This window comes from Rhodamnia argentea, chromosome 8, assembly GCF_020921035.1.
Source record: "Rhodamnia argentea isolate NSW1041297 chromosome 8, ASM2092103v1, whole genome shotgun sequence".
In the NCBI taxonomy this organism is placed as follows: Eukaryota; Viridiplantae; Streptophyta; class Magnoliopsida; order Myrtales; family Myrtaceae; genus Rhodamnia; species Rhodamnia argentea.
In genome coordinates this window covers 9,926,962-9,950,288 of record NC_063157.1, presented here as the reverse complement: position 1 = coordinate 9,950,288, position 23,327 = coordinate 9,926,962, and the positions used below count along the sequence as shown (strand labels likewise).

General features: G+C 40.7%; 3 protein-coding genes and 1 long non-coding RNA gene across 8 annotated transcripts; 1 reads left to right on the top strand and 3 right to left on the bottom strand.

Moving 5' to 3' along the window:
- The first annotated feature begins 992 nt into the window (after nt 1–992).
- Nucleotides 993–3,514, top strand: LOC115736664 (E3 ubiquitin-protein ligase SIRP1-like). Its single transcript, XM_030668479.2, has 2 exons — nt 993–1,160; nt 2,129–3,514. Exon 2 carries the CDS (start codon nt 2,155–2,157, stop codon nt 3,256–3,258), a length of 1,104 nt encoding a protein of 367 aa, XP_030524339.2. The 5' UTR covers nt 993–1,160; nt 2,129–2,154; the 3' UTR covers nt 3,259–3,514.
- On the bottom strand, nt 1,219–2,244 carry LOC115736665. The gene is made up of 2 exons (XR_004014916.1): nt 2,127–2,244; nt 1,219–1,385 (listed from the first exon to the last, which is right to left on the bottom strand). It is a non-coding gene; the product is annotated as an uncharacterized LOC115736665 (long non-coding RNA).
- Nucleotides 3,515–5,666: 2,152 nt separating the features above from the next.
- LOC115736658 (pyruvate kinase, cytosolic isozyme-like) lies at nt 5,667–9,545 on the bottom strand. The gene is made up of 3 exons (XM_030668463.2): nt 9,239–9,545; nt 7,153–7,614; nt 5,667–6,778 (listed from the first exon to the last, which is right to left on the bottom strand). Exons 1-3 carry the CDS (start codon nt 9,497–9,499, stop codon nt 5,963–5,965), a joined length of 1,539 nt encoding a protein of 512 aa, XP_030524323.1. The 5' UTR covers nt 9,500–9,545; the 3' UTR covers nt 5,667–5,962.
- A 4,273-nt stretch (nt 9,546–13,818) lies between these two features.
- Nucleotides 13,819–22,317, bottom strand: LOC115736513 (glucosidase 2 subunit beta-like). 5 transcript variants are annotated; one of them, XM_048283784.1, is made up of 16 exons: nt 22,078–22,317; nt 21,833–21,949; nt 20,757–20,852; nt 19,382–19,621; nt 18,363–18,595; nt 17,913–17,981; nt 17,699–17,818; nt 16,561–16,918; nt 16,351–16,455; nt 16,164–16,265; nt 16,024–16,081; nt 15,827–15,895; nt 15,032–15,119; nt 14,649–14,710; nt 14,525–14,576; nt 13,819–14,429 (listed from the first exon to the last, which is right to left on the bottom strand). In XM_048283784.1, the coding sequence occupies exons 1-16, from the start codon at nt 22,196–22,198 to the stop codon at nt 14,367–14,369; spliced, it is 1,953 nt and encodes a 650-aa protein (XP_048139741.1). In that variant the 5' UTR covers nt 22,199–22,317; the 3' UTR covers nt 13,819–14,366. The 5 variants fall into 5 exon arrangements, with proteins under 5 accessions (XP_048139741.1, XP_030524100.2, XP_048139742.1 ...); XM_030668240.2 differs by having other exon boundaries at nt 17,726–17,818; XM_048283785.1 differs by having other exon boundaries at nt 17,699–17,820; nt 17,924–17,981.
- Between the last annotated feature and the right edge of the window lie 1,010 nt (nt 22,318–23,327).

Below are 23,327 nucleotides of genomic sequence, written 5' to 3'. Positions count from 1 at the left end.
CGAATCCGACAAGGCCTGATGTGAGAAAAAGCTTTTTTCTCGTCTCTTGGACTTTCATCGGGCAACGAGATTCCTCGGCACGGACAGCGGAAATTGATGTAATTGTGTCATTTGGTTAACACCGATTATTTTCTTTTCAATTCTTATTTTTTTTCTTCTTTCTGTTGAGCATTTTAAATTTAATATTTTAGATTTTTTTTTAGTTTTTTTCTGAGAATTGCAAAGAAAATAAGAGAAAATACCGTGTAGGATAGGTAAAGTAATTTAAAAATATCACATCAGTATTTTTCATTAGACAAATCGATGGTGCTAACGGAAGGACTCAATTATACTAATTTAATAAGTTACGGGATGTGATTGCACTTTTTGAAAGTTTTATGACTTAATTATATTTTCGCAATAAGTTTTAGGATTTCTAATGCACTTATACGGATATTTTATGAGAAAGTCTAACCCAATCGAAGATCATATATAAAAAATCCGAGTCGGCTCGGATAAAAGTTTAGGCTCAATCGTAATGTTCGGTTTGACCCAAGCCTGCCCAATAACCACTTATGTTAGACAAATTGAAATGGCTTGATTTAAAAAGGGTTACGATGGCATAATTGGTCTCTAAATTTTAACTTTATGTGTAGTATGATCTCCAAACTTTCAATTTTTTTCAATATAGTCCTCACGCTTCAGTTAAATGTGTAATGTGTATATTAACTTTTAATTTATTCAATGTAATCCTTAAACTTTAATTTAATGTGTGATGCGATATATACATTTTATTTCAATGTATAATATTGTCTCTGGACCTTTAATTTGCTCGCCGTAATTTCTAAATTTTTTGGAAACGGGAAAATTGAAGGCAAGAAAACGAAACAAGGGTTGAAAAAAATAATAATAAAAAGGAGAAAAGGACAGGCATGTGAAAGGAGAGAGAGAGAGAGAGAGAGAGAGAGAGAGACGCGGTTAGATAGTCCTTTTGCAAAGAATCTTCAACCATTGCATACCTCCCTGTCTCTCCTTTTCCTTTTCTTCCACCTCCGCTTTCCTTCTCTCTCTCTCTCTCCTCGCCTTCTCTCTCTCTCGCCCCTTTTGCCTCTGGAATTCCTGTCGAGCAAGAAAAACGACAACATCGGCAACGAGTCCGAGGCTGCAGCTGTTTTTGTTGGGTCGGTATCTTTCTCCTCCTCTTCCCCCCGATCTTTCCTCGAGCGTGTGTTTGATCTTTCTCTCATCTGGGTTCGTCTCAATGTTGATCGGCGCCTGTCTCTGAGCTATACGAACATGTGGGTCTGCGCTCTGCTTCTCCTCTTTTGACTCGTTCATGGCATCGGCCCTTCTTGTTCACGCGTTGGTCTGCGTCTAAGTTGTGCGGCGACTCCGTGCTTGTGATTCTCTTTTTCCAGATCCTTGTGTTTCTGTGTTCTTTTCTGGGATTTATTATTGTTCCCCATTATGAAGCGCAGTTGTTTTTCCAGAGCAAAGCCCGCTTTGTGTGATTTGTCAATTCTTTCTCCATTTTCGATGTGATGCGGGGATTGGGGAGCTTAGGTTGAAGCTGGGTTAATGTCGTTTGGGATCCTTCCTCTGATTGTGTGTCTGAACTTTGGCGAGCTTCATGTGATATGCATCTTGCTTTTTGAAACTGAAAGAAAGAGCTTTTTCTTTTGGGGGTGACAAGTAGATTGAGAGCAAAACGTTGACTTTGGTCCTTCATCTTTTGTTGAAGAACGTGTTTGAGATTAACCTTCTCTCCAGTTGAAGGATGATTTTTTACCCCCTACTGTACTTGTGAACTTCGTGATTTTTCCCATTTCCTTCGAGCTTTAAAGTTGAAGATGGACCCAATTGGAGTTCGGAAGGTAATTGATTGGGTAGCTGGATGATTTCAGAACTATCGGAGCTTGGAGCTTTTTTTCCCTTGTTTGTGCATGTTTAGAGGACATTTTGATGTTTGGATGTCACAAAATCATTGTTAATAAGCAAGATCTGTTGTGATTTTGGAAAACGTGGAGTCTCTCCTATAGAGTGTAGACTTGGGTTGCATATTTTTTCGTTTTTGGGGTCGGAGACTTGGGTTGCAAATTGACTAGTCTACTTATGATGGTTGTTAATTTTACTGCTTTGGGCAAGACAGAATTGAAGGGGGAAGAGGGAGACAAGATGGAGGAAGCGATGGCAGCAAGATATTGGTGCCACATGTGCTCCCGAATGGTGAATCCCATTCTGGAAGAAGAGATCAAGTGCCCGTACTGTGAAAGCGGTTTCATTGAAGAGATGAGCTCCACCGCGAGGGATACACAGGACTCTGATGGTGACTTTGGGTCAGACCGTGCCCTCTCTCTTTGGGCGCCGATTTTGCTTGGCATGATGGGCAATACCCGTCGAAGACGTAGGTTCAGACGCTTGGGGTTTGAAGATGAAGATGATGATACCGACGAGGGTGAGTCACGTCACGGCGGTGACACTGAGTTGGATCGGGAAATTGAATCCATAATTCGTAGGAGGAGGAGAAGCTCAGCCACTATCTTGCGATTGTTGCGAGACGCTAGAGCTGGGATTGCATCTGAATCAGAAAATGCAGGTACTGCTAGAGACAGAGATGGAGATAGGGACGGGCATAGGGAAAGAGAGCGTGTCATTTTGATAAATCCATTTAATCAAACTATAGTCCTTCAGGGTTCATCGGATTATTCAAGCCAGAACTCAAATCTAATTGGCTCGCTGGGTGATTATTTCGTCGGCCCCGGTTTGGATTTGCTGTTGCAACATTTGGCGGAAAACGATCCCAATGGACATGGTACACCACCCGCCAGAAAGGAGGCCATTGAAGCTATGCCAACTGTGAAGATGACGGAGAATGTGCAGTGTTCAGTATGCTTGGATGATCTCCAGATTGGAGCGGAAGCTAAAGAGATGCCATGTAAGCATAGGTTTCATACTGGCTGTATCTTGCCTTGGCTTGAGCTCCATAGTTCTTGCCCGGTTTGCCGGTTTCAGTTGCCTATTGATGAATCAAAGACTGATGCTGATGTGTCAAGGAACGGAAATGACACAGGTGAGAGGGAGAGTGAGAGTGAGAGCGCTCAAGGTAGCGGTGAAGAAGGAGAAGGGAACCAGAGAAATGAAAATGGCAGGAGGTTTTCATTCCTATGGCCTTTCAGTGGTTTGTTTTCTTCCAACTCTGGATCACATTCTGGGGGAGGAAATTCTACCTCGTCACCATCAGGTTCATCATCGAACGAACGTGAAGATGCTTCATTTTAAACCGGTGAGAATTGTGAACAATTCTTACTAGTTCTGGTGTATCTTCCTTGGCTTCTTGTTGGGGCAGTCTTGCATTTCGTCTGTACATAGTGTTGTACTTGCTTATGTCGGATTTTCCAAGAAGATATTGCTATTTTTTTCCCATTTGTTGGAGATCTGTAGTTTTCTCTTGTGCTTCTTAAAACAGAAACGAGAAGGATTTGCACATCCTCGTGTGATGATAAAACAGCTACTGCGACTGTGATTGGCATTGCTGTCAATCTGTTACCTTTTTTCATTTTCAAATTTATGATGCTTCGAGGGAGGGGGTCCCTGTTAACCTCTCCAATGATAGAAAGTAGAAACTGAAACTATGTAGGGGAAGTTCGGGGAGAACTTGGTACAGGCCACTGATCATAAGACGAGAAAAGCTCATTGAAGTGGTTCTGATATGTGGGGATGCCAGCTTTCACCCTTCAGTGCTCCAATGAAGAAGAGGAGACCCCGTGACGGAGATGGAGGTTAAAAAACAGGTTAATGTACCTTGATCTTACAGAAGGCGAAGGCAGTGAGCATAGTAGGTATAACGGGATGCCCGTAATGCATCTAAGGTGGGTCAATTTCTAAATCTCTGTTGCAGACAAGATTTGAATGTTGTAATAGAAGGTAAAAGAGGAGAGCATGGCAGGAATAACAGGATGCATGCAACACATTTAAGGTGGGTCAATTTCTGATCTCTGTTGCAAGGTTTGTGCAGAAGCAGGATCTTTTCACCTCAATGTGTCTCTTTTGATTGCAACTGTTCCGAAGCTTGTCTTACTTCCTAGATCGAAGCACACTCTCGGTTGTGAAGTGTGAACGTTGTATTGACAGGGAATTTGGCCAGAGTTCCTGCTTGTATGAGCCGGACCTTCTGCTTATGAAGGCATTAGTAAAGATAGGTTTTTGATTGTCAGCTCCCCAAGGTCTGAAGGAGTTATGTTCCAAGTTTCCACCCGGACTAGGTAAAGAGTCTGTAATGAGTACGTCGAGGCTCGACTTCAGTTGTAACCATTGGAGTACTCTTGTTTGGCCTAAAGCCAAGCCAAAGTAATCTTGTGTCAAAAGTTTTAATAAGATGCAGAAGAGCTCTTTAGTGGGTTTTTTCGTTAAGCCGGGACTTGAAAAGGTGTCAGCTAGCATGATTGTATCTATTCTAGAAAATGAACATTCGTAGTACACTTTGTGTCAGAGCCTGCTCATGCGAAGCGCAGTAGTACGCTTGCATTAAATTGGGTACGTCCATCATGAAACACAGATTCTAGCTCTGGTCACTTTAAGGCAAGGTTAATGCAGTTTCAGCCGATTCTCGACACTTTTGGTTCTCCTTACTCGACCATCGCATCGCAATCCCCGGCCGGCTTTCGCGGGGAATCCTTTACAGTGTTCATGGGGGTTTTGGATGTTATGCTTGTCTGAATTGGTTTGAGCTGGGAGGAGTGGAGCCAACATCATATGAGGTGGACCAAAAACCAGAACTAAGACGGAACGGTTTCAGAAACTGCTCCCCATGTGGTATCTGACTCTTTCCCATGTAATTCACAGAAGAGAAGGCGTCGAATCTTAATGAGATCCACGAGTCGTTTTTCTCTTTTTTAGGCTTGTCGTGGATGACAGTCAGAAGTTGACAATCTCAACTGCCTCATCGTCGTTTCTTCATTGGAGAGTATCAAAATTGATGTGGACTTTGAGGCTTTATCACCAAACGCAAACACATCATGCGTCGTTGATTGCTTTCTAAATTATTTGGGAAGGAGTTCGCCTACGCCCGGTCTTGACTGAGACATCGATGCACACCACGAACCGCGTCGTTGATTGCTGGTCCCTCTCTAGATCTGCTTGATGGGTCGACCATTGCAAAGTTCAAGGTGAGATATATTCAATTCCGGGTGACAATGAAGATCGCATGGACAAACTTGAGGTCTAAGACCGATGCCGAGCTTTGTGGCAAAGTTTCCTACGGTTTGAACAATTGAAGTGGCAAAGTTTCCTACGGTTTGAACAATTAAAGAGCCAGATATCGTTCCTTTTCTTCTGTTTCAAGACGGTGGATCAGTAGTAAAAGCTCCACATATTTTCTCTCTTTACACACGCAGGCTATAAAGGAGATCTTGCGGTTCACATTTCAAGTTTCCCTCATCATTTTAACTTTTTGATTCAATCTAAAACCACCATATCAATTTAACAAAATTTATCTTCACTCCAAAGGAATCAATCTACTACTAATGCGAAGACTTTGTTTCATTAAAATTACATAATTCGCCATGGCCTGCAGCATACACGGCTAGGAACACTATACTACACTCCCCTGACACCGCAAATACTATAGGCATAACCATATTATATCACAGCATAATAAAGCATAAGAAACAGTAACACAAGAACCAAAGTAAACTGACGCTAGTGGAATCCTACTACAATAAAAAGAGAACAGTTGACAAACAATAGGATCCCATGTTCTTCATCAAACAGATGGACCCCATCTGAAATATAGCAGAAAGTCTCCAAAAATAATTCATTCACAAGTCTGAGCATCTTGTGTTTCACCATAACATTTTGAGATTATGATACTCCAATAAGGAATCACACAAAGCAGTATCGACTACTATCTCTAGATATTCCAGAGTAAAGATCCTTTCTCAAAAATCGCAAGAAAATGCAAAATTGAACATTGCCGTGCCACCCACTATTTCACAGTCAAGATCTTGATCACTGAAGCATTTCCAACACGATGCAGAGCCACCACGGAATCTCCATTCTTGCACAGTCCTTTAGCCTTGGCGAGCTGAAGTGCAAACTCAATGGCTTCTTCTGTAGTTTCTGCAGAAGAAGCCCTGGAAGATCCTGCACATAAAACAGGCACCAACCCCCTGAATATAAGGCTATGCCTTGCTGGAGCCTCGTCACTGCACAACCAGTCGAATGAATCTGTTGTGATGATCTCAGGGACAACAACTGACAATATGGGCATGCCTGGCCTGTACTTAGCCACCAGTTTTGCAGTACTTCCTCCTCTAGTAAGAACCAGTATAAGAGCTGCTCTAGCAGAGTTGGCAGTTCTAACAGCAGAAGAAGCCAGGCTCTCCAATGGGCTCATGGGAACTGGTGAGTGTTCCATTATCCGTTTAAAAACATCTCCATAGTTAATAGTGCTCTCTGCTTCTAAGCAAATTTTTGCCATAGTGCGAACTGCAAGATCTGGATAAGCTCCTGCAGCCGTTTCACCACTTAGCATCACACAGTCGCTGCCATCAAGGACGGCATTAGCAACATCAGTAGCTTCCGCTCTCGTCGGCCGGGGTGATTTTATCATGGATTCAAGCATCTGTGTGGCTGTGACCACCGGCTTACCTTGAATGTTGCACTTGTAGATCATCACTTTTTGCGCAAGGAATATCTTCTCAATTGGGATTTCCATGCCAAGGTCACCACGAGCCACCATAAATGCATCAGAATTTGCAAGAATGTCATCGAAATTTGCAACACCTTCTTGATTCTCGACCTACCAAATGTCATTCACAAAAAGGGACCAACCAATGTTCAGAATGGAAACCTTGACTAATCTTATAAATTGCAACTCATTGGCTGCTAGGATACCCCAAACCCAAAGAAGATCTAATACTGCTGTACTTATACATTTGAAAAAATTCAAATCTTCAGAAATGCATTTTCCTATCCATGTATTCGTCATTTAAAATTTGAATCACTTAATACAGCATTCATACTAGCCCAAATAAGTACCTATTTTCCTAGCTGTCACTTGTCGGTTTAGATAGGAGAAAACAACTTTATAAATTGCTTCAGGATAAATGCATGTTAGCAGCAGCATTGACAACAGAAGTCATTGATCCAGATTAAGGCACAGATTCATCATACCTTTGACATAAGAAGAATGCTCTTCGAGTGCTTTCCAAGCAACTTCCGTACCTCCACAAGGTCTGAACCTTTCCTAACGAAGGAAAGAGCAATCATGTCAATGTTATTGGGAACACCCCATTGCAAGATATCTTCTTTGTCTTTCTCGGTCAATGTTGGAAGGTCCACGATAACACCAGGAAGATTCACATTCTTTCTCTCACCGAGAACTGCAGAGTTCTCACAGCGACAATGAACTAAACCCTGTTCTTTGTCACAGGACAATACAGTAAATGAGATTGTCCCATCAGCGCAAAGAATGACACTTCCGGGCTTTAGATCCTCAGCCAACTTTTTGTAGCTCATGCAAATCATATTCTCATCCCCCTTCATACTATAGTCAGTAGATATCATGATCTCATGACCCTGCTTCAATTGTATGGGCTTGCCATCCTTCAGAAATCCAGTTCGAATCTCTGGCCCCTACAGCATTGAACGTTAGCAATCAGAATTTCATTCATGTTTGTCTTAACAGAGAGTTATGCATTTAGACGATAGTGGTGACATTAGCATACGCAAAGAAAATCCTAATGGGAGAGATAAACACGCCAACATCTCACGTCAACAGAAATCGACAGAAAGGAGGATTATGGATAATCTTGACAATGGGATTGTTTGTGAAGCTTTAAGCAAGAGACAATGGAACACATCGAAACGAATAGTTTACCGAAAGCAAAATGTATCTTGGGCTTCTAATTGGGCATAAATAGATGCTACAAGTGAGATTGGTTTACTGAGGTCGACATAAATTTCCAGCTAAAAGGAGATTTCAACAAGACTGTATTTCATACAAGAAGTTGCATCCTGAAGAAAGCGCATCTATGAATCCCAGCAAGATGCATTTTCCTATTTTCAAACATCAAAGTTCAGTTTTACTTACTGTGGACAATGAGAAGTTCACAGATGTTAATCCTGTGTCATTCAACTGTTACACCAAGTAAATTCCGTTCTTACAATTAGCAATTTCTTCTAAAGCTTCTGAAAGTAAGCAAGTTTTGCAGAACTTCCAAAAGTCGAACTGTGGGTTTGTTGGCTAAATAACATCTAGGTCACTTGTACTTTGAGTGAGAAAAAGCTTTTTGCCCATTCGCATGACATTTTGTTTGGCTCACATATGATACTTGTCTGACACCAAGTAAGCTCTATGTCAGCAACATTAACAAAAAGGGAGATCGTTCTCTCACTCTCCCAAAAAAAAAAAAAATCATTTATTCTGAGTGTGTGGACACCACACACGTCAGATGAATCATTAGGAAACTTCTCAAATAAGCCACAAGAGCAGAAAAAACAAGCACTACTGTGGTTTGTGGAGAGATTGCTTGCTTCATTTACCTAATAAAAGAATAAGTGGACTTGAAATTGAATTTATTACAACACAAAAGTGTATAATGTAAATGTCAGAGCATCAAATATTGCAGTGAAGAGATTTTCACCTGGAATGGCTCCTAATTAAATTCTTTCCAAAGAATTTTACTAGTGCAATTCAAGGATTTCCCACCTTTAAAAGGAACACTTTGTTAAAACAGAAACAAAGAGAAGGACTTTCCTATCTTCAACCATTGCGACTATCACCTCAAGGCACAAGGTACTAAGTTGAAAAACTGTACACAAGAAAAAGTAGAAAAAATAACTATCAACTTGCAGAGCAGCTCATAATGCAAACCTACTCTCGAAGATCATGGGGCCATCAATACAACAGTCTTCGTCTAGATTTTCCCACTGTAACTGTACATATACAAGTCAAACCAAATTTTTTAACTTGGATCTTCGCCAGCGAAATCACAGAACTATCACACAAAGGAGGATTGGAGTTGCTGCCTGAACATGACAAGCAGCAGCACAAAACGCAACACAATCAATCAACACACCGAATCACATGCATAATCCAGCAAATCCTCAACCCGTCCAATCCAAACCCATATGCATATCAAGTCGATAAATCATCTGCAAACCGCTGGGTTACCGTCCCAAGAACAGCCTCCCGCAGTCGCAAATCAGGAACCAAATCCAACACAAAAACGCGAAAAGCCCGAGATCCAAGCGTTACCTTGGTATCGAGCATGACGGCGCAGAGGATACCGGTGTTGTCCATGGCCTGGCGGAGGTTGTCGAGCGTCTCCTGGTGGTACTCGTGGGAGCCGTGGGAGAAGTTGAAGCGAGCGACGTTCATGCCGGCCCGCAGGAGCTTCTCGACCATGGGCACGGACCTGGACGCGGGGCCGAGGGTGCAGACGATCTTCGTCTTCGGCCTCCTCTCTGCCCCCGCCTCTCCCCCTAATCCTCCGACGAAGCCGTTGACCTGGTCCATCTCCGCCCTCGAACGGCGCTTTTCCGACCAAAAGAAGAGAGAGAGAGTGGTTTGACTGACTGTGGAGAAGAGAAGTGTGGTCTTCCGTAGGTTTTTCAGACCGGGTGTTTGTTGAATTCACGCTACAGTCGACGGGCCATAAAGGGGACAACTTTTCTTGGCCGACAAACCAAATAGAAAAATTAAGAATTTCCCTTTTTTTCTTGTTTATTTCTTTTTTACTATTTATAAATTGAGATATATATATGTTTATATTTATATTTTGATCAGAGCTCAGAGGGATAAATATATTGAAAGAGTTCTTAAAATTTGAAAAAAATTATAATGAAGTCCTAAAACTTATCACGATACTGCAATCGAGTCCTAAAATTTTTAATAATTGAATCCTAAAACTTATCACGAAAGTATAATCGAGTCGCAAAATTTTCGAAAATGGCAACCAACAAAAAGAGACTTGGTTTTATCAATTCGACAAATTTTAGAACTTGATTGCACTTTTTGAAAGTTTTTGTACTCGATTGTATTTTTCGATAAATTTTAGGATTTAAGTCGATTTTATTTTCATGGCAAATTTTCAAATTTTTAATATACTTACAATATCCCTCAAAATTATGGATGGGATTGATTCTCGCATACCCTAGGAAAGCATGGTGCGGTCCTCCCTCGTATCCACGTCACGCCGCATAGCTTCCTGAGCTGACCAATTAATTGTTCTTCAAAGAGAACGACTAAGGCATCCATTTAATGTCCATCGATGAATAATAAATCAAAGTTTAAGTCAAAGTCGTATCTAATGAAGTGAAAATCGAAATTCAAGGATCTAAATTTTGGTGCGCAACGGTGGAAGTCACTCAGTTTTTTTTTTTTTTTAAACAGTTGGTAATTGTGTTATGAATCAATAAATGTCGGGAGTCACGAACCATTTCAAACATCAAACGGATTTACTTGAACTTCGTATCTGATTTACTCGAGATGTAAGCACACCAAGTCTAAAACGGGTTTAGTATGTGTTATTACTATTTTTAGCGGTCTTCAAGAGTATTGTTAGGGCATCGCCGGGTCGGTCAACGGTATACCTTATACGATACAGTAATCCTTTAGTCCCGATTGGTATCATCGTCCAATCCGTGCTTCATTCCGGTCTCCGCCTCGCTCTCGGTCTCGAATCCTATATTTCGTGAGCAGTGAGGAATATGATCACTTTTTCTTTCGATTTCGAAGCAAGCAGTGCATGGTAGAATCCTTTTTTTCCTTAAACTAGTCCATCAATTGGTCTATAATCTCTTTCGTGCCGTCGGTAAGATTGAAAACCCTTGCTCTGTCACACGTATCCCTCGAATTTATATATTACATGAAAAGACATGTGAGGACTCTATCAACATATGAGAAAGTACTTAGAATACCTAATCCAGGTTACGGAGACAAATCCGTTTTTTTAATTGTCGCTGGTGTTAAGAGTATATTCTGCAAATTTTTCTAGTCATTCATTCATTGATCTTCTCTCCTTTCATGGAATCTACAGGATGGACAACGACGACGTCCATTGCTCAACTGGAGAAATGTCGTCGTTGTTAGGGAAAATTTTAATTAAGTGCTTCAAGTGTTCTCGTTTTTTCATTTAAGGATCCGAAGTGGATCTTATTTTAAATAAGGGCCTGAAGTGCCCCATTTATTTCAAAGAAGGACCTAACCGAAGGGCATTTCCGTCATTTACTCTTTTTGCAATTTTCTCCCTTTTTTTCTTGTTCTGTTTTGCTTTTCCTTTTCTTTTTTCTTTTCCTTTCCCTCTCCTCTCCTCCCCACTCCTCCCCTCCCCCAGCCATTGCTGGCCTCAGGCAGCGGCCGCCCTCGCCGTCGTCTGGCGGGCGACCCTCAGCCGACCCCTCGCCTGGGTCGGCGTCGGGCCCTGGTCTGGCGAGGGCTACCCTACGGAGAAGGCTTCTTGTTCAGGACCTCAGCTATTGAAACAATGAAAGATGCAGGCACAGAGGTCCACCACAGAGATGCAGGCACAGAGATGACTCCACTGGGCAGCTCCACCAACCTCAGAGAGACGTCTGAGTTCGTCAAGTCATTCCCTGTTGTGGGAACCATTAGCTATGACAACACCAGCAACAGCAACCCGACAGAGGGTGGTGGCGTTCTTGAGGTTTCAAGGCAGAGGAGGAGAGACGAAGCGAGCTCGGTCACGAGCAGGAGGACAGAGACCACCGCGACTCTGCTTTAGGCTCCTTCAACCCCTGGTAGGCCTTTTTTCAGCTTCAGCGTGGGAAAAAACTTGTCCAGAAGGGACTTCCCTTCAAAGTGGGACGACGCAGAGAAGTGGCTCATGAACAGCTCTTCTTGCCACACCTCGCCCGCGCATGCCCTGACAGGCGTTGTGATGGGTTGAGGCACAGCAACAGCAACATCAATGTCTTTGCGGAGAAGTCAAGGGTCACCGAGGAAGGTGTTGAAGTTTGTTTGTTAAAACAAAAGCTGCCTTTTCAATTCCACATAGGATAGAAAGAAGGGTGCAAAGTCTCTTTATTAATTATAAAGGCCACAATAGTCTTTCGAATAAAGAAATAGGCAAGTGGGCTAGACCCCACTATACCCGCGTGCGGGTGCGCGATTTTGACCACTTTGCACGCCGCGGACGGAAATAAACCTTAATTATTATTTTTTATTTTTCGAAATCAATTTTTTTTATATTTATATTCTATATTATTAATCATGACTGTTCGGACATGAACAGTCATGTCCGAATGGTAATGTTTCGGACATGAATTGGTGTAATGTTACGGACATGAATAAATGCGATGTTTCGGACATGAATAGGTGCGTTCGTACATGGGCGGTTTGGACACCAAGAGGTGTGTTCCATTAGTATTATATAAATGACAATTCTGTTCAATTTCCGTGGACAACTTTTATTCTTTTGTTTTCTTTCAAAAGAGAGACAGCCAATCTTCATTGTTTCGTAGAGAGTTTTTGGAATCCAGTAATCTCAATGGGACTTTGTTGTATCCTGAAGGGAATTTGCCAGAAACCTATAGCAACTTTGTAGGGCAAATTGATCCTAAAAGAGAGTGATTACACGCCTCAAAGTCCGATCACATTGTTACTACATTCCATTACTTTTTCCAAGTTTCAGGAGTCTCGGTGGCCTCTCAAGTTTCAGGAGTCTCTGTCTTTGGGCCATGAAAATCCAGCCAAAGCATTGAATGGGGTCTCACCTGCCTCTGCAGATGTACTCCTAAAAGATATAATATACTTCCTTTAAAAAAAAAAAACTTCAATGGCGAGACCTTGAACCATTTTGGCTCTTTTACTTGGAACTGTTAACATCTTGAGCTGCCCTAGGATCATCATCTTCCCTAACTCTCATTCACCATTTGCGCTGACTTTTTGTTCTCAATTTCTTGTTTCATTTCTTCTCTGCATATGTTTTTAACCTGCTTTGCAAAAGTTGAGTCTAGGAACGTAAAGAAAGGAAAAGACGCACACGATGGTTCTATTCGTCAAATACTGCTGATCTTTCTTTTGAAAAGAGAAGTCGATTTCCGTGGACATCAAGCAGAAATTCTGCTTGCTCAATTTCTTCTTTCTTTCGATGGCTGGGGGAACGGGAGGAGAGGAGAGGAGAGGAGAGAGGAGAAAGAAAAAGAAAAAAGAAAAGGAAAGCAAAAAAAAGGAAGAAATTGCAAAAAAAAAAAAAAAGTAAAAAACGAAAACACCCTTTGGTCATGCCCTTCTTTGAAATAAAAAGGGCACTTCAAGCCCTTATTTGAAACAAGATCTACTTCGGGCCCTTAATTGAGAAAGTGAAGGGCCTTACGGCCCTTAATTGAATTTTTCCCTCGTTGTTATTACCACTTGGTACTCTCACTCTCTCTTCCTGGTCAACGTCTACATCAGTTGACCGTTTCTCGTGCATGATGCATTTAAGTTTGTCAAGAAAACTGCTCGCACGGTGGGCTGTTCCAACGTTCTTAGCCGTACCATAGCCCACAACTACTGGTAGTAAGGTCGATGGAGTTGTGAGGAACTATCGAATTGGTTAAAGATTCGGTCGACAAGCACCATCGAGCTCGACTCAGTTGCACGGAGAGACAAGAGGACTTGTTGTGACCCGGTAAAAGTTTAGACCGATGGGTGTTCCGATAGGTTGGATTTTCGATACGGAGAGTGAACTTCTGCATTCCAATCTCAGAAGTGAAAAGAGAGATGGCAACAAGAAAAATATGAAGCTGAAAGTAAGGAAGAAGAATCGCCAGTTCATAGCTGCGCTGGTTACCCTTGGCCAGACCTACCCTTGGATGCCGGTTCCTGCTCAACGCGTACACATTGGTTGGTTCATTTCGACGAAACTATATGCGACAGGCAACGAATGAATGGCAAAAGCTGTCGCCATTTTCACCTGCTGTGAATTACCTATTGTGTCTTATGCACCCTCTAACCTTCAAACTAAGTTAATCGCGGTTCGGCATCTGGACTGCTCGATGTTGATCTACAAAAGAGCTGTATAATATAGTCAGAAGAATCACCATGTTCCGGGCATACACAAAACTATCGACATTACAGCTATTTAGAAACACTAAATACAATAAGATGCCACAAGCCTACAACATGTCGGTCAGTAACGTGAAAATCCTTCTCACGCCGCAGTCATGTCGAGAGCTTCCCATCCTGATCCTGCCATTTACCCATTCGACAGCTCTGGTAATCAACGTGCTCCCAAGAATGCTAAACTTTTCCAGCCTAGTAACCACGAAGAAGCTCAACTGACAAAGGCCTGCACAGGTCGCTCCTTTACTTGAGAAATGTTACTTGTAAGCCTCTTACGAACAAAGCGGGTCGTTCAAGCTCGATATTCCGCAATCTATTATAGTTCGTCGTGGCCTTCCATCAGTTCTCTGCTCATCGTGTCTAGCTTATCTTGAAGTTCCTGTAGCACGTTATTCCAGAGATTAAGGCATCCATGAGAGACTACTTGAATTAAGAGGTGATTTTGAAACAGTGGAGACACGGCAGAACAAGTACCTTCAGTTCATCTTCTTTACAAAGAGCTGGAGTGGATAGCAGCACTTCATATCTGTCACAGAAAACCAGATTTTACACAAGGGACGTACAATTACACATAGGCAGTAATAGGGAAGAAATTTACTCATAACGACTTGGTTCATCTACATCGGCAACCTCATTTTCCAACCCACATCTCAGCTTCACCTGTAAAAGTGCAATAACAGACATAATAACAGCAATACATACCACCACCTATCCCACTTAGAGGCTGGCAGTTCTTGATATGTGATGATCAATTGAAATCGGCAAGATTTAAAAATTAAGGAAATCGAGCAAGCCTTGCAAAACAGCCAAAATACAAGCTATTCGATCCCTTTATTTAGCAGTGTGCCATGGTTTATCCTTCTAAGAGAATCACAAAGCTGAAAGTCCACATTGGCACCAAATAAATTGCGTCTCAGAGGGAAAAAAAACTTTCAACCATGTCTATTTATGACAAACTAAACTCTAAATCAAATAAAGTACCTTCATACTTCTGTCAGGACCATTCCAGCACTTGTCACCAGCTGAGAAGATCATGACTCCGTAACTGTCATCAAATTTGTCCCACTTCCTGGTAACCGCGCATGATAACCGTCATACAGTTGACAAAACTAAAATCCCAAGACAGAGTAGTGCAATGGAGACTGTCATGGGCGAAAAAAGAAAACTAGGGTGATAAAATTAATATCCGAGATGCAGGGTCTGAAATCTGTTCGCAAACATGTGCAACATCAATCCGCTGAAAAACAGTAAAGAATATCTTCATGGTAATTCTAACGGTCAATGAGACCACAAATTAATTGCATGGACCCAAACATTTTCCCTCTAAAGATGACAGATACGAATAAGGAATCATCTGGTGCCAACATTATGTCTTATTAAGAAGTAGATAACAATAATTTGCAATTCAAATGCCTAAAAAATTGTACATCTACGGTCTGGTTCGGTCATCTAATCATGGTGAAGTAATATCATTCTAAATATCTCAGGGACCAAAAGTTATAGGTGCTACATGAATCGTGCTAATTCATACGAGCAGGCATTTGGCATCTGCCAATATGAAATAGCCCCGAGCCATTTTTTCTATTTGCAATTAAACTGAACATCATTAAGATTTCTCGGCAATCTCTCTATTAAGTTGAAGAAGAAAATTGGTGCCTCTATAAAAATGATGTAAGGAAAGTAATTCTCAGCACAACACTCAAATGAACTAGCAACTTTAACATAAGAATAGCAATTGCATAGATGAAAAATCCATGACAAACAACAATAACATACCCCAAGCGTGTTGTAGAGTGCCCTTCATGCTGGGAAGCTTCTTTAAAGGGGCACACTTTGTAAATGTACCTAGATCAAGAGATATCAAATTAGGACATGGACTGCTGAGAAAGCTTGATCTTTGCAAATTGGTCCTTGACTCAACTTGAAAAACATAAACGATTGGAAAGAACATCACAGAAAAGAGTAGTAGTAACTTATTCTGTTTGCTCTCAAAACAGCGACCATAGTATGAATAGAACTCCTTTCCTGGGCCTGTAACATTTAGTTCTGAGTTTTAATTCACAAGAGCACCATTGTCCAAGATATTCTCACCAGTATAGCCGTATCTTCTCACCGAAATCCTGTTTCCGCTTTTGTGACAAGCTTGATATTCTTGACTGGATCTTAGATAATTTGGTTCTCAATTCTTCATATTCTTTGCGTACCTGAGCAGCCTCTGAAGAAAAACGAAAACATAAACGACGTGTTTCGGTACCATTCGATCTTAAGATTAGAAGTTGAACTGTAAGGTTACCACCCACCAGATATGTCAACAGGAGTCTGGAATATATTGATGGCCTGAAGAATTCCCCGCAACATTTTCTTCATCTTCTCTACCCAAGAAACGAACATCTGGATTGCTAGATCTACAAGTTGATATTATTCCACGTAATATGACACATTAGGTAACCAAAATTCCAGTGATCTTTTAGAACAAGATATTCAAATTCACAGGAAGCCGTAAAGTGAACCTTCTAAGTCTAATTCATCGTCTGAGTCACTATCTGATTCGTCTGAGTCACTATCTGATTCGTCTGTGTAATGAGAAGTGAAATCATAATGATCCTTCGCTGCAGAATCTTCATCAAACCCATCTTCCACATTATCATACTCATTCTTTTCGCTGTGAGCAGTTTCTAACGCATGTATATCATCAATACCATCACGCATGTCTTTTGGGATCTCGCTACTTTGTTCCGCATGATTGTTATCTCTGGCAAAGTCTTTCCCACTTTCCTTCTCTGTCTTCTCCCCTGTCCACCGAGAAGCAACAAGTTGACCCAACTGTTCCTTTGACAGTTCCTCGGCATTCTCAGATGTGTCATCTCCCTACAAGTAATAAAAGAATCATTCACTGGTTCTGGAAAAGCCAGCTAAAGTGAGATATCTGAGATCATGTCAAATTCAAAACCACAAGAACTTCAGGAACTCCATAAAAATAAAACACTCTGCATGGAACAAGCGGAAGAGTAACATGCAGTCATGTAGACACCTCAAGTAAAGATATTATTTCTCAAACCCATGATATCTACTTGATGGAAATTACACAGAAATAAAATTGCTGTTGCCAAATTTTGAGGAACAGCTGCATCTTCTATTAGAGCTACAGACTCAAATGAGTAATCAGAATATATTTCTTCACAATGAGTTAAACCTAACAGGATTTTCCATGACATGCGAGCTATGTTTACACTGCCAATGGGAGTAAAGGAGGAGGCTTGATCAATTCATCTGCAAGGAATGCAGTAAGAGAAAGCAGAGATACCCCAAACATTGAATGTGAACATATTACACAAAAACATGAGATAAGAGGAGTCCACTAATAAAGGTGGTAAGGATGACTCTAATAACTATGGCGACATGATTTTCTGTCAGACATTCACTTCCGCCAAGCCATAACATTCTCTGCAATGATCGACTGAAATCAAACTTTGGCATGAGAGCATAAATTTCATGCACATCGCAGAATTGCATAGGCAGTATTAGTGGTACGCGAATAGCATCTATGATAGAGTACTTGCTTATGATTGCACCAAATTTTACCAGAGAAATCTAAGGGTTTGCAGTCACCTTAAAGTAATAAAACCAAAAGAGTTGGAAAAAAAATACTTCTGCAGTTATATAACCATTAACCACCTTGCTTTCGGCGTCGACAATAGGTTCAGATGAAACAATCGACTCTTCCTCGCTTGCCGGTGTTACCAACTCATCTTTCTTTTCGACAGCATGCTATACAGAACAACAAATGTCCAAATTGTTGGAATTACATTGACTATAGAAAATAAATTGCCTGTGCTGCATGATTATACTTTGGACGACTCACAGTAATTTGCTTATCATGGAATCCGGTCAGTAGATGATCATGTTCCCCTGACAAATCTTCTTCCAAATCCTATCGAAAGCGCACATATTTAAAGAACTGGGAGAAATTTATCGCATAGGAAATTAACATACTTATATGCATCCAAAACTTTGTAAGCATGCCTTACTATGAAAAAAAGAAAAAAAGAAAGGTATCGAATCAACATCTATATGCAGAGGCACAATATCTATGATGTCATAATTCAATCAGTCCTAGGTAATTTTATTTTGACCAAACAAAAGTAGGTCAATAAGACATTGTCTATGCAGATCGTATTCTAACACTGCAGAACTTGCAGCAAGCAATATAGATCCCATGCCGAAACTTTCAAAATTTAAAAAAACAATTTTCTACAACCCATTGACCTACTACTTGACAAAAAGTTAATAGGATAAAGAAATTCTATTGAACCTGGTCAGATGGATAATCATCCACAAGTCCAATCCTTTCATCACGCATACTCTCTGTAGTTGATGTATCACTTTCACCTCCTCTCCCCTTTCCAATTGTCTCTTGGTTGATTTCCTCGGCTGTTTTGCTTTTCTCTCTGCCAACTTTCTCCTCAACTTCTCTTTTTTGTCTCTCTTCTTTTTCTTTTCTCATGCGTTCTTTCTCCTCTGCTCTCTCTATTTGTTCTTTGCACTCTGTATTGAGAGATGAAGCAGCACAAAAGCAATTGATAGTAACACAAAAAAGACCGCATGTAAAAGAAATATTAACCTAAGCATCATAAAGTGCCCAAACATGGAAGAAGGGTAGTCTAAGCACATGTAGAACAACAGAAATAGCAAATAGTGACGATGACAATAAGGCTATTTTGGGAGCACCAAGTGGACAGAATTTGGAGAGAAAGTATCAAAAAATTCGAAACTTCCCTCTATTTCTCTCTCACAGAATTTCAAACTTCTCCCAACTTTCCACCTATCCCCTCATTTCTATCTTTTCCCAAGCATAGCCTAATCTTCCAAACATCATAACTCTACTAGATACTCATTTAGAAGGATTAAGTAATTTTTTTGGTGAGTTAACCAAATGATTCCCAAGTCTTCCATTCTTTTACCTGCAAGGCTTGAATACATCTGGCATATCGATGTCTAATAATCACAACGTCCACACTCATTCAGAAAATGCTTTGTTGTTTGGTACAATTATCAAACAGCTAGTAATGTAAAATATCTATTTGTAAGCTATATCAAGTAGAATCTCTATAATGATTTTGTCATCATCAGAGTTTTAGTTTTCCCAATTCCATAGACCATATTATGCTGCTATCACTGAAACTTTAGCAATAGATGCGGTATCAACAAAGATGAAATATATGTGCAGTAGCCAGCAACTACGTAGCAAAGGTGAACTCAGATTTAATGAGATCATGATGACTAAATTCAAGTTATTTTGCCAAGATACCACTAAATTAGGAAAAATCAAACCTTTAAGCTGTTCAAACTGCAATTTCAGCACTTTCTCCTCACTTTTCAGCTTTGACAATTCTTCCTTGTCTTTTGCAACAGCTGCTTTTGCCTTTTCCATTTCCTGTCTACGTATGGCAACACCCTCCTGGTACACAGCGATCTTTTTTTTCAACTCAACTGCTGCTGCTTTTCCAGCTTCCCGACATGTATTCAGGCACTTCACTTTATTGTCGTACTCGTCACTCCCATCACAGCAGTCTAAATACATCATGGACCAGGCAAAGAACATACATTAGGAGGATGCATTAAGAGGGAGCAGAAAAAGAATGACGACCTGCTAGTTACCCCTATGTCCAGCGGATGCTAAAATCAGTGTTACAAGAACCAGAACGATATTAGCAATTCCGTCAACCTATCGAGGTCGGATGATGTCAGCCTCTAAATTTTGTGTAAGACCTTAGCATTTAGTAATTGTCCAATCGACAAATATCCTAAACAATGAAAAGGGAAAATTAGTCCAAGCATCAGTTTGTATCTTATTACAGTGTTATGATGTTAATTAATCTACACATTTACCATCCATTGTACTTACAATTGATCACACTGCAGTTCACTGCATATAACAGTAAGCATTTAAATTTTATTTAAACATGCACCTTTTGTTTTCTCTCCAACCTTTCCCCTTTCCTGTAATTTTTTCTTGTATTCTCAGAAACACTGTTCTTTGATGAGCGTTAAGGAAAAGATCAATCCCAGCTCTTGTCTGGCTTTTGAAATGATCCTTAAGATGTAACGCCAAAAAAAAGTTTCCATTCATTTCCCAAATGCATATCTCACAATTAGTGTCCTTGTCCTCAATAGTTGGAGAGTTCCTAGCAAGTAGTCTCAAATCTGTTCATCACTGGAAATTTCACCTTGTTCACTCGTCTTCATGGTATTAGGGTTCATCAATTAGTCTCTAATGTAAAATTTTAGCAGTGATTTTTGTTTGGTGAGGAAGAGAATCCGGGACATGAAGTTGCTAAAGCAGGTAAATAGATCTGTTATTGCACAAAATATGATAAATCAGCACCTCACGACGCTAAAGCACGGAACATCTCATTGCAGTGAAGATTAGAGAGATCCTTGGCATTGACACAATCAAAATCTGTAAAGAGGACTTCTGGCATTGGCCATATGTGATATCATAGTTTATATTTCCATGTCTAAGAAGGATTGCAACCTTGTTGGGCATTTCAAAGGCAGCAAGATCTTGTTTTGGCCTTACATGAACTTACATGCATGTGTTACGTACAGATGGTTAGAAGGGAGAATGAGGTCTGCAATCTACACAGGAAAATGAATGCTTGGAAAGGCCAAGACCATGGAGAAAAAGTTCCAATGAACTACTTACCACAAATACCATCATTTACTCTCGAAGAAAATTGAATGACAGGAACATGTCCTGCATTCCAACAATAAAATTTTCCATTTTGGCATGCTGATGTTCCTGCATTGTCGAGTCAGAGGAAGTGAAGTTACACTTAGAAAAGCACGTAGATCTAGTGGCAGACACTACAAGGAATTTGCAAACATACATGCGATGTTCTAAAGAAAGAGGCAAAGCCTGGTAAAAGTAACAGTGTCATTTAGAATACTCTAAACATCAAAGCAGGTCCACATATGGACACTACTAGGTGTTTGAACAAATACTCTGTTCTAAAAGAAGAGATAAAGCCTAGGAGAAGTAACAGTCCTTTTTGTATAAGTAATTATTTCATAGACTATCTAAAACCAGAATGGTTAACTCATGCTACAAGCCCAACAAAAGAAAAATCCATGGTTTGTGACAAGCACAATACAACAGAGCTAACATGAGGCTGGCTGAGCTTCTCGATGAACCATCATCACTAAGATATCAATAGAGAGCATCACTCAACAATACCAGTTTATGAAAGTTGGCCGGACCATCCCATATAAACTGAATACGCATCATTGCTCTTCAAAAGCATTCACATCAAATAGAGCAATCCGCAGTTTTGCTGATCCATGGTGGAAAACTGATTGTTCATGACAATTACCAAGGAAAAGATTAAGTCCTCGTAATATCTCCCCAAGTTTGTAATATCTGGTAAAATTGCTTAAGGTAACAATTTGTCTGCTTTGTTCAGCAAAGAAGAGAACCGGGAGTATGTCATATGCATCTCATCAGTGTAACAAGACAGAAATCAATGAAAAGAAGGGTGACAATGACTCATGAATTTACTTCTATTTCCTCCCAGTTTTGCACCAGGGGAAGTTCTATGGCCCAAAAAAGAAATGTTGACTTTGCTAATTCCATTGTTAAATGTTTATACTATTCATGATCTTTGTCTTTGTTTCCCTTCCGTGGCATCCACTCACCCATCTAAACACAATGCAAGATGGGAGAACAACCAATAGATTAAGGACAGTAGCAAACTAATTACTCAAAAATGGCTTAAAAAGGACCTGGCTCATCTGTGCCATCAGGGCAGTCACAGAAATCGTCATTTAGCTGGGCTCTGGTAAATTCCCTCGATCCATCCTTGCATTTGATCCTGTGCGATGAACTGTAATATTTCACATCTGGGTATCACGCAGATTCTCATCAATCATCCAAAAGTCAACTCCACACACTAGCGAGCTTCGTCCAATTAAAAAAGGAAAAAGAAAATTCACCAACAAGACACCAAAAGAAAGCGATGAACTCGAACCTTCAGGAGCAACCCCAAGAAGTGGGTCTTTGGGTAGTGAAGTCGAGGATGATCCGCGGAGAGAATCGCTGGACAGCAGGACCAAAGCGATGATGGAGACGAAAGCGATTGGCAAGTTCATGACTGGAGGAAGTGGTCGAAAAGTTGAAACCCAGAAATGATTTGTTCGAGAAGGTGTTGCGCTCGTCCCGTGCTCGACTGTGATCTCGGAAATTCACTGCAAGCAGAGACAGAGAGAGCAGGAGGGAGGGAATGGCTAGTGCCGAAGGAGCAGGACCCCGAGGAAGGCGCTCCCGCCAGAAACGACGTCGTTTTTAGACATGACATCAGGATTTCAACAAAAACCAGCGGTTTCGAAACACCACGCCCCCTTCCCCCGCCGCCCCAAAAAAAAAAAAAAAAAAAATTTAAATAAATAACCAGCGGAAATGCCCAAAAAAAGAAATAGTTGGTCTTCTTAGTTGTGTTTTTTTTCCCACGATTCTTAAATATAAGGACCAGAAAAAAGATATGAGAAAGGAAAGCAAAAGATCAAGGTTAAACTTTCTTTTATCGTTCAGCCGTGAACAAAGTCAACGATACGTTCTCGAACGTTTACGAACCTTATTCTCGAAATATTTTCTATGTATAAACTCCAACGTACTTCTATCAAGATGTTTAAAACTTAGACGAAAAGAACAGTCGAGTGATTTTCTAACAAGTAAAATTAGCAACATTACATCTTTTAACAAATTATTGAATTCGTGATGGCGAAAAGGAAAATGAAACATAATTTTACTTATAAAATGAAGGTTTTTTATTTTGATTTTCACTCATACAAAGGAATAGTTTTTTTTATTGAGAAAGATTAGAACAAAATATGGTGCCAAAAAAAAGACATGATGAGATTAACTTGCTTGAGAGATGGGGCGATGTTGATTAGGAATATTTGAATTGAATGGTAATCGAGTAAATTAATTTAAAAAAAGAAGCATCTTTTAACAACAACAAAAATCCAGAAAAAAACAAAATTGCTGTTTTGTACAGGATACAACAAAAACGACGAGACGCGTTTTCGTTCTGACGTGGCGGGTAGCCACTGGACTGTCACAAGACGTTGCCTGTACCTCCAGCACTCCCCACAATGCGATTCCCCAAAACACCCCTCGGAACAGGCCGACCTGGAGCCGGGCCCACGAGGGCACTTTGGGAATCCAAATATAAGCAGGAGCTGTCCAAAGAACCTACGCAACCTGCCTCGCCTCCATAAG

What these genes read in the sequence shown, in the direction of transcription:
- LOC115736664 (XM_030668479.2), top strand. Translation starts at nt 2,155, where the DNA reads ATGGAGGAAGCGATGGCAGCAAGATATTGGTGCCACATGTGCTCCCGA.
- LOC115736513 (XM_048283784.1), bottom strand. Translation starts at nt 22,198, where the DNA reads ATGAACTTGCCAATCGCTTTCGTCTCCATCATCGCTTTGGTCCTGCTG. An exon ending in TCCATGATAAGCAAATTACT is followed by an intron (nt 17,819 to 17,912) that starts GTGAGTCGTCCA and finishes TGTTCTGTATAG; the next exon opens with CATGCTGTCGAAAAGAAAGA. An exon ending in GTAAAGAAGATGAACTGAAG is followed by an intron (nt 14,430 to 14,524) that starts GTACTTGTTCTG and finishes AACGTGCTACAG; the next exon opens with GAACTTCAAGATAAGCTAGA.
- LOC115736658 (XM_030668463.2), bottom strand. Translation starts at nt 9,499, where the DNA reads ATGGACCAGGTCAACGGCTTCGTCGGAGGATTAGGGGGAGAGGCGGGG. An exon ending in CCGTCATGCTCGATACCAAG is followed by an intron (nt 7,615 to 9,238) that starts GTAACGCTTGGA and finishes TCAATGCTGTAG; the next exon opens with GGGCCAGAGATTCGAACTGG. An exon ending in GCATTCTTCTTATGTCAAAG is followed by an intron (nt 6,779 to 7,152) that starts GTATGATGAATC and finishes GACATTTGGTAG; the next exon opens with GTCGAGAATCAAGAAGGTGT.